At 37.3% G+C, this 12,728-nt stretch overlaps 1 protein-coding gene across 1 annotated transcript; it reads left to right on the plus strand.

The window, feature by feature from the left end:
• The first annotated feature begins 1,794 nt into the window (after positions 1-1,794).
• Positions 1,795-4,434, plus strand: LOC109149043. The gene is made up of 3 exons (XM_019296667.1): positions 1,795-1,861; positions 3,496-4,290; positions 4,400-4,434. Exons 1-3 carry the CDS (start codon positions 1,795-1,797, stop codon positions 4,432-4,434), a joined length of 897 nt encoding a protein of 298 aa, XP_019152212.1.
• The last annotated feature ends 8,294 nt before the right edge of the window (positions 4,435-12,728 follow it).

The following is a 12,728-nucleotide window of genomic DNA, read 5'->3' on the forward strand; positions in this document are numbered from 1 at the left end:
TTTTTTTAAGAAAAAACTACTGCCATTCACTGGGGCGGGAAATTTCAAAAAAAAAATAATTAAAACGACGTCGTTTTGCATCTGGGCGCATAGTGCAACGCGCGCCGCGGTGTAGGATATAAATTGCCACTATAGTGTGTCTACATCGATGTCGTTTTATTTAATGAAAAGAAACAGAATCTTCGTAAAAAATAATTTTGTTCTTCAGTTTCATTTTGTATACATTGCAGTTTTAGTTCAATACAACTACAGTTTCATTTTGATATAACTACAATGTCATTCAATATTTATACACTCAAATATGTGAAAATATTATTTAATTTTATTTTATATACACTATAATTTTATTAAAACACAACTTCATGATCATTTCAATATAATTACAGCTTCATTATACAATATACACTCAAATATGTGAAATGTTATTCAGTTTCATTTTATATATACTGTAGTTTCATTTCACCACAACTACAGTATCATTTTAATATAACTGTAGTTTCATTTGATAATATAAAAATAATACGTGAGACAGTGTCAGTTTAGACACACTGTAGTGTCTGACATGCGGTGCATGATTGATCATGCACCGCGGTGCATGATATAACAACCGATTTTAATTACCTAAAATTTACTTATTATTATAAACTCAAAATAGATGTAGTATATATCTATTTGTAACCCAAACGCAAATATTTGATTCAACTCTAGTTTAGTCCAATATTTTTACCCAACTATAATTTATAATCTAGCCCACTTTCTAAATACAACTTTAACCACAATAGACCTAAATAGATCTTCATATAAATATATATCTACAGATACAAAATGCCAAGCACCTTTCCTCATACAACTTTGACCACAATAGACCTAAATATATCTTCATATAAATATATATCTACAGATAGAAAATGCCAAGCCCCTTTCCTCATTTTTTTAGCCGTGTCTTTCTTTCGTCTCTTTCTCTCGGTTTAGCAGTTCGGGCGACGGCAGCCTAGGCGAGCGGCGGTGGCGGAGGAGCTCGGCGGTGCAGTGGAGGCAGGGCAGCAGCTTGACCTGTAACGTTTATCCATTACTATTATTATAACATTAGGATAAGTTATGATAATATTCAGTATTTGATATGTGGTGCAACACTAATAACCTAATAACTAGACTATCATTATGATTAGGAGTCTGGTTAGGGTTTAGGAGACCTAAAGACAATCAACCACAATGATGGCCAGTGGTTATTTAAGGTCACTAGTCCTCTCACTGCTCACATGACATACCTCATACACCATCTAGAGAGAGCTGAGTAAAGTGAGAGACAAAATACTCGTTATCTCTGCAGCAGTCCGGATCGCTCAACCGTAACCGAAACTATGGCTGGAGGTTAGTCGATCCTATGATCACATATTCTTTGATGCATGTGATATTTTAGTCTAACAGTTGGTATCAGTCGTCATAAATAATCTCTGCCTAGTTTTTTTAATTGCTTAAATATTTACATATGTTGTATACAATTTTGTATAATTGAGATACATATGTGAATACTCTTGAGTCCGTAATTAAATTTTCTGGACTGCTGGAAATTAAGTTTTTTTTTTTTTTTTTTTTTTTTCCGCATTAAGAATTTAAAATATAAGAAAAAAAATTTTTTATTGGATTTGCTTTCCTACTGCTGCGCCATTCTTTAGCAATTCCAATTGCCATTTTATTTTGAAATTGCCAGAAACTCTTTGTTGTTGGTGGAGGACACATTTAATTTCAAAAAAAAGTTACTGTATATGTCGTCCTCCTTCATCATCACCAACAATGGTGTTTCCGGTGATGGCATGGATCAACGATGACGATGGCACGACCTTAAGGAGCGTCGTGTTCTGTATGTCGTCGGTTGGCGTTGCGTCACGGCCGGACTAGTTCGCAACGTGGCTGCGGGGGCGGACGGCGGAGGTGCTAGCGTTGCGAGGAGGCCAGGTGGTGGCGGCGGAGCTGGATTTCCGGCAACGTTGCTGCTATCTACTTCCCTATTGGCGACGCCGGCGACATTTTAGACTGCTAATTCGTCCTCCATGGCTGTGCGTTTGCTGGTCTGCGCTGCTGTTGCGTGAAATAGATGAAGAAGATGATGAATGATGGACTTAAGTGAATTGGGCCGGGTCTGGCCCAATTGGGCCAGACCTGGGCTCCTATATAAAAAAAAAAAAATTATTATTATTTTTTTTTAAATCTGGGCCTATTATGGTTTTGAGCCAAATCTGAATTGATATTTGGACTACATCAATTCATTCAGATTAACATCTTCATCATATTTGGACTTCTTCTAATTAAATTATCCAATTGAATTTTTTTTTATTAAGTCTATTATTAAATTATTGTTCAACTTTGAATAATTATTCAGTTTTAATTCTTCAGTTGAATTTTAATTTAATAATGTTTTTCAGTTTAAATTGTATTAAGTGTTACAATTTAATTGTGGAGTATTTTGTGAGTAATATGCATAATCTGAGCATGCTATTTATCTCCTTATTGCAATAATTATTTGACTGTTATAATTATGACTGTAGAAAAGCATGTTCATTAAGAAAAATTTAGAGCCTTTTAGGTCTGAATTATATGCTTTGCATGATTTAGTACCTTTAGGTGAATTAGTGCCTTTCAGGTTAGATTATGCATATTATTACTCACTCTTTAGTTATTACTCCACTCGTGTTTTATAATGTTCCTAAAACACATAAAGTACATAAACAAATTGTAGTTTACCCTATTCAAAGCCTTATCCATAGGTGAAACTACACTCTTTAGATCTCTCAAACGATTTTACTTCAAAAATGAGAACACATGAATTAGGGAAGTTTCTTGGGGAGGAATACTAGTTCTATGGCCCTGGCTTAAAAGCCTTGTTGCTACTAGTCCCCTTGCGACGCTACTCTGTCTAAGGAGTTGGTTTTTAACCGAGCTTCGCCTCGACCAACTTTCCTGGGAGTATACCTAAGAATTGTCTATCATATTTTGGTTTAATCTGTTTGTTTATTAGGTTTTCTTGCTAATGTGATTATGTTCTTTGGTTAATTAAAGAGTAGCCACAGCATCTTTAATTTTCCAAAATTACATATTAAGTTTTACTCACATAAAGTTAATGCAAGAATATTGTAATTCACTCTGTGTGATATGGCAAAATTTAGCCCACAGGCAATTTTGTTATATTTGTAGGGTTAATTAGGATGAAATACCATACTATGAACATAATTTGCCCACAGGGATTATGTATCGGCATATAGTTTTGGTAGTTTTGTCATTAAGAGTGGAAAAATTAAAATCGCACCTATTCCGTTTCCACCATTCAGTTTTGGTAAATTCATTATGCGTAAAAATTTAGCACACAGGCAATTTTTATGGCATCCGAATTTATCCTTCGCATAATTTTACATTGGTAATATTATGTACTTCAGTATCTCTCTCTAATTTTTTGTGCCTCGAAAATTCTAACCAAGCATTAATTATTATTCTTTACAGCAACTCATCCTGTCACCCAAACACAAATTAATGTTCCAATCCTTAATGAAGATAACTACAAAGAGTGGAAAGATGCTATTCTCTTGCAATTAAGATTATTAGAGTTGGATTACGCTGTTCTCAATGAGGAACCCACTGAGGTTACTGAAGAAAGCACTAGCGAAGCCAAGCAGCTTCGCGCACAATGGGAGAAATCCAATGGATTATGTGTGCTCTTCATTAAGTCAAGAATTTCCAGAAAAATTCATTTTTGCTTTGAGGACATTAAGAAAGCGAAACCCTTGCTCAAAGCTATCGATGATAACTTCATTGAATCAAAGAAAGTTTTGGCAATGACTCTAATCATGAAGTTGAGAAATTTGCGTCTTTCCACTGTCAAGGGAACGCGTGAACACATTATGCAACTCAGGGATATTGCGGCTCAATTAAAGGAGTTGGAAATCATTCTACCAGATGATTATTTGGTGCTTTTTGCACTTGATACCCTCCCTCAGGAGTACAATCCTTTTAAGATTTCCTATAATACACATAAGGATGAATGGTCTATCAATCAATTGATTACCATGTGTACTCAAGAGGAAACGCGACTTGTAACTGAGCTTGGGGAAAGTGCTTTTATGGCCACAACAAGGCCTAAAAGAAAGTGTGGAAAACCTAAGGGACTTACCATAGCTGCTAAGGAGAAACTAACCCCGAAAGCAGACATTAAGAAGATACAAAAGTGTTTCTTTTGCAAAAAGAAGGGACACATGAAGAAAGATTGTATCAAGTTTCAGAAATGGATGTCCCAAAAAGGTAACATTTCATCTCTTTCGTTTGTTTCGAATCTAACATGTCAGAAGTTAATACTAATTCCTGGTGGGTTGACTCTGGTTCAACAATCCACATTGCAAACTCTTTGCAGGATATGACAAAACTGAGACAGCCAAAGGAAACTGAGTGTAGCATCTTCTCTGGAAACAAGATTGCGTCACCAGTAGAAGCTGTCGGAGTTTGCAATTTAGTTTTGGACAATGGCTTTGTATTGACATTAGAAAAGACTTTTTATGTTCCTAGTTTTTCTAGGAACTTAGTTTCAGTATCTAGACTTGTACCCTTCGGATATTCTTTGGAATTTAATGCCAATGATTTCAAGTTATTTCGTTATTCTACTTGTGTTGGTACTGGTACATTGTCTAATGGTCTTTTCCGTCTTAAATTAAAGAATGATTCAGTTTACAATTCTTTACATGTTCAAAACGGCACCAAACGGTGTAGTATTAACGACAATTCCTCAATGTTGTGGCATCGGAGATTAGGTCATATCTCCCTTGAGCGTATTAAAAGGTTGGTAAAGGATGGAGTACTTTCTACTCTAGACTATACTGACTTTGAGACTTGCGTTGGCTGCATTAAGGGTAAGCAGACAAACAAGTCAAAGAAAGGTGCCAATAGAAGTACAACATTGTTGGAAATTATTCATACTGACATATGTTGTCCTGATATGACAATACCTGGTCAGAAATATTTCACCACCTTTATTGATGACTTCTCAAGTTTTTCCTATGTGTATTTACTTCATCATAAACATGAAGCATTGGATGCCTTTAAATCATTTAAAGCTGAAGTTGAAAACCAATGTAACAGGAAAATACACATAGTTAGGTCTGATAGGGGTGGTGAATACTATGGTAGATACAATGAGAATGGGCAAGCACCTGGTCTATTTGCTAAGTTTCTTCAAGAGCATGGGATTGTTGCCCAATACACCATGTCTGGTTCTCTGGACCAAAATGGTGCAGCTGAAAGAAGAAACTGGACCCTTCTGGATATGGTGCGGAGTATGCTTAGCAACTCTAAGCTTCCTAAGTCGTTGTGGGATGAAGCACTTAAGACGACAACGTATATATTAAACCGTGTTCCAACCAAGGCTGTCCCTGAGACACCGTTTGAGTTATTCAAAGGTTGGAAACCGAGTTTGCAACATATGCGTGTTTAGGGATGTCCATCTGAGGTGAGGATATATAACCCACACGAGAAGAAACTTGACCCAAGGACGATTAGTGCTTTCTTTATTGGATATGCACAATCTTCTAAAGGTTATAGGTTCTATTGTCCATCTCATACTACTAGGATAGTGGAATCAAGGAATGCTAAATTTCTTGAAGATGACTTGATTAGTGGGAGTGATCGGTTTAAGGACTTAGTTCCTTCCTTCGATCATATTGACTCTCAACCTTCTATGTCATCTGGTGGGGTTGTACTTATCCGCAGTGCTCCTTTAGTTATGCCTGCAGATATACCACCTACCGTTGAGATTCCACAAACTGTTGAGGATCAGCCTTTGGAAGAACCAGTTCAGGACTTGCAGCAACCGCCTGAACTAGATTTCGAACCAATGGTTGAACCAACTCAGGATATACAGCAAGATTCTGAGCCGATGCAGACTGAACCGATTCAAGAACTGCCACCAGTTCCTGAAGAGGTAGTTGCCCCGCAGCCTGTACAAGGTGATGAGGGTCCAACCTTAAGACGGTCTACTCGGGTAAGGCGATCAGCAGTTCCTAGTTATTATGTTTCGTATCTACAAGAATCTGACATAGGGGCTGAAAATGATCCTGAAACATTCTCTCGAGCCACAAATTGTGCACAGTCTGACTTATGGTTAGAAGCCGTGAAGTTTGAAATAAATTCCATGAAGGACAATGGAGTTTGGGATCTTGTTGAGTTGCCTAATGGGGCCAAGTCCGTTGGTTGTAAATGGGTCTTTAAGGCTAAACGAAACTCATTAGGCAACATTGAGAGATACAAGGCCCGGCTTGTTGCCAAGGGATTTACTCAAAAAGAAGGAATCGATTACAAGGAGACCTTTTCTCCTGTATCAAAGAAAGATTCACTTCGGGTCATTCTGGCATTAGTTGCACATTTCAATCTTGAGTTGCAATAAATGGATGTGAAAACCGCTTTCCTAAATGGTGATCTAGAAGAGGAGGTTTTTATGAAACAACCTGAAGGTTTCTCTTCTAGGGGTGGTGAGCATTTAGTATGTAAGCTTAAGAAATCCATATACGGTTTAAAACAAACCTCCCGTCAATGGTACATCAAATTCGATGGGGTAATTTCTTCATTTGGTTTTGTTGAAAATCCCTCAGATAACTGTATATACCAGAAGGTGAGTGGGAGTGAAATTTGCTTCCTTGTTTTATATGTGGATGACATCTTACTTGCCACCAATGATAATGGGATGCTTCGTGATGTGAAACAATTTCTTTCTAAGAACTTTGATATGAAGGATATGGGTGATGCCTCTTACGTTATCGGCATTAAAATTCGTAGAGATAGGTCCCGGGGTATACTGGGTTTATCTCAAGAAACCTATATAAACAAAGTTTTAGAGAGATTTCATGTGCAAAATTGTTCATCTAATGTTGCTCCCATAGCTAAGGGTTAGACTATTGGAGAGCTGTAAAGAGGGTTCTAAGGTATCTAAGATGAACCAAATGTTACAAGCTTGGGTTTAGGCAGACGGACAATTTAGATCTTGTCGGTTATTCAGACGCGGACTTTGCTGGCTGTGTTGATTCTCAAAAATCAACTTTAGGGTGCGTCTTTATTATGGCCAGTGGGGCTATCTCATGGAGAAGTGTTAAACAGTCCTTAATAGCTACTTCTACCATGGAAGCCGAGTTCGTTTCCAGTTTCGAGGCAACTTCATAGGGTGTTTGGCTAAAGAATTTATCTATGGGCTTAGAATTATGGATTCTATATCTAAGCCATTAAAAGTTTACTGTGACAACTCAGCTGCAGTCTTCCTAGCTAAGACCACAAAAGTGGGAGTCGAATTAAGTACATCGACATCAAGTTCTTAGCAATTAGGGAGCGTGTCAAAAATGAAGTTGTATTCTTTGAACACATTCATACTGAGTTGGTGTCAGCAGATCCCTTGACTAAATGCATGCCTTCAGTTAAATTCAAGGATCTGGTTCAGAAAATGGGACTTTTTCCCACTATGGAATTTGTATATACATTCAGTTTAAAATTCTTTGGCATTCAGACATTTTCTCAATTAAGTGTGTACACCTTCATTTGCTTCATATTGATGAGAAAATGTACTTCAGGGACTTGGAATAAACATAGGGTTTATTTCGTTGGGTTTTGTTTCCTAATTAAGTGCTCAATGGCAGTTTGCATTTGATCATAATGGAAACTACTCGTGCTAATGAGAACATATCATTATGGTTGGTGTATTTCTGTTATTGAGTGGTAGTGCTTGCACCAAGTGGGAGAATGTAACGTTTATCCGTTACTATTATTATAACATTAGGATAAGTTATGATAATATTCAGTATTTGATATGTGGTGCAACACTAATAACCTAATAACTAGACTACCATTATGATTAGGAGTCTGGTTAGGGTTTAGGAGACCTAAAGACAATCAACCACAATGATGGCCAGTGGTTATTTAAGGTCACTAGTCCTCTCACTGCTCACATGACATACCCCATACACCATCTAGAGAGAGCTGAGTAAAGTGAGAGACAAAATACTCGTTATCTCTGCAGCAGTCCGGATCGCTCAACCGTAACCGAAACTATGGCTGGAGGTTAGTCGATCCTATGATCACATATTCTTTGATGCATGTGATATTTTAGTCTAACATGACCTCCATCTTTCCCTCCCTCGCTTACCCTCCCACTCGTCTCCTTCACCATTTACTCTCGTCGATGGCAGCATCTGGGCATAGCGACAGCAGCAGGGTGAGAAGAGGCCTTCTGGCAACTAGAAGCTTGGATGGTAGCGGCGGCGGAGGGGCAGAGCCGTACGGCGTCCATGGTGGACTCTCGGCATGGTAGAGGCAAAGGCGGGTCGAAGCAGCAGCTCCGGCGTCTTTTTTTTTTTCCCTCCTCTATTTTCCGGCGAGGCTCGCGGCGGACAGTGGATCCGTGGGTAAAGCTCTATTCTTGTATTAAAGCTAGTGTATTAATGGAGTTTAATGAATGAGGAAAGTGGAGTAGTAATGTGTTGATATGAATGTAGTTTAGTTGTTGAAAGTTATGAGTTGATGATGCTGTGTTTGTCGAAAATGTGAAGACTAAGCTTTGTTAACGGAGATGGTGTTTATGACAGTAAGGGAATTATTGTTAATATTATTATAGTGTTCAGTGATGGGTTAAAAAGGGTAAAATAAATTAAAATGGTGGAGTGGTTAGAATCTTGATTTGATATGGTGAAGGCCCAAATTCAAATCTTACTATCAACATTTTAGTTATGGCTAGTATTAATGATTAAAGTTCTATCAATAGTGATTAGTGTTATGGGTTAACAAATAATGGTAGACTAGTTGGTAAAGCTTGTGTTTAACTTTGAGAAGAGCTTTAGTTCAAATCTTGTTGCCAACATATAATATTTTCCTTTATCATTACAAAGTTGTGGGGATTATGGATGATTAAGATGGTGTTAAATGATTTGGGTTATAATATTATGACAAGGATGATAATGTTAGTTGTGATGGGTGACTATAGATGGAGTTCAAATGATGAGGTTTATGTTGTGGGTGTTGAAGTGGTGAGTAAATAATAAAGGGGTGGAGACTAAGTGGGATTATGAGTTTAATAACGATAAAGAAAGAATATTAGATTCATGAAAATAAGATATATTCTAATGTTATTATTGTTAATAATAATAGTATGTGTAACGAAATAGAATCGGTTGATCTACAGGTTCCTCGTTAAAGTGGCTAGCTCGGGAGTGAGCTCAAGAAATCGAATGCTTAGCTTTGGAGCTCGGTTAAAGGTATAAACCATGGATTTCCAAATCTATTATTTTAACCCTTTGAGTGGGAGTTTTCTTGAGATTTGATGTTTAGAGATGTTTGTGAATGCATGATAATGTGTTTATTATGTGTTGTTGGTTTTGAGGAGAAGGTCGGGCCTTCTGAGGCTCAGCCATGTGTTGTTTCGAACCGGGACTCGTGGGCCTTTGAGGCTCGGACACTCGGGCTCGTTACGACACGCTTGTATGAGTTGTAATTGTTTGATTTTTTAGTAGAAGCATGTTAGTAGACAAAGTATGAATTTAGTCCTTGAGTATTTGTTTAGCTTTTGAGATCAAAGATATGAAATATCAGTTTGGCTTTTGCTTACAAGAATTGCTTGATTAAATGTGCTAATTGCTTGGCTTAGCTCTTAAATAGTAGATTTGTTGAGATTCTTGAGATTTCTTGCATAAGTCACTGTTTTAGAAACTTTGCATTTGAAAAGGTCATTTTGCCACTTTTAAAGTATAAGTACAGTAAAGTAAAGGCTCAAAGTGAAGCCTTAAACTATTTTCAATCCCTATATCTATTTTGGAAAATCATCATCTATTTACATTGAGAAGTTGCATGATATTTGATTTCCAAAATTGTGAGAAAGAGAAGTTGATTGAGATTATTTGTGCATGAGTGTGGCATGAGAAAGATGTTGCATGAGGCATAACTATATATATATATATATATATATATATATATATATATATATATATATATATATATATATATATATATATATATATATATATATATATATATATATATATATATATATATATATATATATTGTGAGGTCAATAGGTTTTTCGGAGGCCCGTTAGGACTATGTCCTTTCGGAAGAGAAGAGAACGAAAGAAAGTTTGAGAAAGTTATGGATATTGCGGTCCGAGATGAAGTAACGAGGCGTATTCCCACGTTACTAGGTTTGATACTACCCGTTGGGCTTGGAATCCCGATTAGGGGGTGCGCACACTAACAAGTACGATACCTAATTTCACAGAGTTTGAGTTTAGAACCCATAGAGTGGTTCTGCGGGCGAGATTGAGATTAGGCCGGCTAGATGCCGAGCCCGGACAGGTCCGTTCACACGTGGTGAAGTTCCTGCCTCGCTCGTGAGAAAAGAAGATAAAGTGAGTCTTTGTGACTCAGAGAAAGAAGAGAAAGTGAGTTTGTGTGACTGAAAGAGAAAAGCGGGTCTTTGAGACTCAACAGAAACCTCCAAAGAAAAGTATACATTTTTTTTTAGTGTGAGAGTATATATCTACTTATAGCATCATGGTTTTTCCTTACACCTGATTGAATGTGTTTCATTTAGAGTATGTTGAGATGTTTAGTTTGTTATTGATTGTTGTTTAGCATGAAAGCATGAGATTGTTGTTATGTTATTTAGTATCTCTTTATTTATTGTTGAAGCATGAGATTTGTGTGAAGTTGAATACTTGAGAAAGCATGACTATTGTGTTGATTTTATGATTGATTAGGTTGCAAGTATATAGAAATGTTTATAAGCATGATCTGAGTTTGTTGTTTAAGTATTGAAAGTACTTGAGTTTAAGTGTGCTTGCTAAATGATTTTCAAACCTATAATCTATAGTACTTTACATGGTTGAGTGGTTTTATACTTAACATTATTTTGCTAACGGGTTTATTTTCTACTTGTTTTTATAACCCCTTTCAGGTGGGCCCAGTTGTTGAGCGTGCACGAGTAGTTGTAGTGCGTAGATGAGTTGTTAGATTTTAGATAGTATCTGTTTGGATGTTTTTGACTAGATATTGATGTTTGATGTTAGATGTTTGTTAACTGTTGACTTAGATTGATCTTTTGTTGGTGTTGAACACCGGGGTTATACCCCAATCTTTAAGGTTTTTAATGAAGTTGACTTGTTTAGTTTATTTCCCTTTTTACCCTGTGCAGTCACCTCGAGTGGTGACTGTGTCAGTAACACCCGTTGGTTGGTTTTTAGTTGGTTCAAGTTATTGAAATCTTTCTTTATTTCTTTTTTAGCTTGTCTTGTTAAGTTAAGTAATCGGGTTTTAGATTAAGAAAAGTGAGGTGTTACAAAACTCCATTTTCTATAGCGGGAATCATAATGACATGCATCATTTTCAAGAGTATAGATATAGGTTCAACATACATACTTACTTACATACACACACACACAGACACACAGACACACACACACACACACACACACACACACACACACACACACATATATATATATATATATATATATGTGTGTGTGTGTGTGTGTGTGTGTGTGTGTGTGTGTAGGTTTTGAAAATATTTTAAGGCTATAATATAGGTCTTTCATACTCGTAAGTAAATGTAGCTCAAACTGCTCAAAAGTCATGCGTTTAAATATGTGAAATGATGTGTAACAATTTATGCACAAATGATCATGTAATCATGTCAACTTGATTATAAAGCAACTATTCAATACAACTCGGACACTTAAACAAATCCATCATCATTTCATGGTTCAACACTAATGTCAATATATGCTCAATGGTCACAAACCTATGTACTCAAACACTTAGTAAAATTATATCTCATGCTTTGGTTGAAAAATAAATGGGCTTTACTCACAAATCAAATAGGCACATTTTATGCAAGCATGTCGTCGTGGTCCTGAGTCTCCGACCCTCATGGGCTCACGATTCCCGGTCCAGGACAACCAACAGTGGGCTGAGCCTCAAAGGGACCTGCCTACCTAGTGACCTGGCGGAGCTAAGTGATCGTGCTTGAGGGGCTCCGTCACTTGCTTCCGCCAAGCCACGGCACTGAGTGGCGGATCACAATAGGGTCCACCACCCAGTTCCGCCCTCTAGCGGAGCTTGCCAACGGATCCCACTTGGATTCGTTGGTTGGCTCCGCTAGGCCAAGTTCTCAACGATGCAGTGACCTCTGAGCTCTGGACACACCATTTCCAGTCCGAAAACCCCAGTTCCACACCACCACACTCTTCCAAAACATTCAACAACAACATTATGGCATCAATACATCATTAATACATCAACAAGGCATCATACCCACATCATACAAGCATCAAACACCACACATTTCATCATTATCAAGCAACAAACATCAACATTAAACTATATAGCCATTCACAGATTTTTAAGGGAAAAATAGTTAGGGTTTAGGTTTTCATGGGTTATACCTTGAGCTTGCTAGCCTCTACCTCAAAAATCCTTCCTTTCTATCTTCAAACTTAGTATTCCCTTTCACCACCTAAGACTCCATGACCACACAAACAACAACATACACACATATATGAACATACTCAGTAGCAGGAAAAGGAAAGAAGTAGAAGAAGAAGGAGTTGAATGGAAATGGAGAATGACAAAGGGAGAAGAAGAAATGAATCTTACAAAGCTTGGAGTCTTTTGTTGGTGTCTTCCTTGCAAGAGAAAATGAAGTGGAGAGGCAGAGAATGGAG

Source organism: Ipomoea nil, unplaced genomic scaffold, assembly GCF_001879475.1.
Source record: "Ipomoea nil cultivar Tokyo-kokei standard unplaced genomic scaffold, Asagao_1.1 scaffold2149, whole genome shotgun sequence".
Lineage (NCBI taxonomy): Eukaryota > Viridiplantae > Streptophyta > Magnoliopsida > Solanales > Convolvulaceae > Ipomoea > Ipomoea nil.

Coding starts and splice junctions, on each gene's coding strand:
- LOC109149043 (XM_019296667.1), top strand. CDS start 1,795: ATGGTGTTTCCGGTGATGGCATGGATCAACGATGACGATGGCACGACC. Junction 1,862..3,495: donor CTTAAGGAGCGTCGTGTTCT/GTATGTCGTCGG, acceptor TATTCTTTACAG/CAACTCATCCTGTCACCCAA. Junction 4,291..4,399: donor GAAATGGATGTCCCAAAAAG/GTAACATTTCAT, acceptor AACTCTTTGCAG/GATATGACAAAACTGAGACA.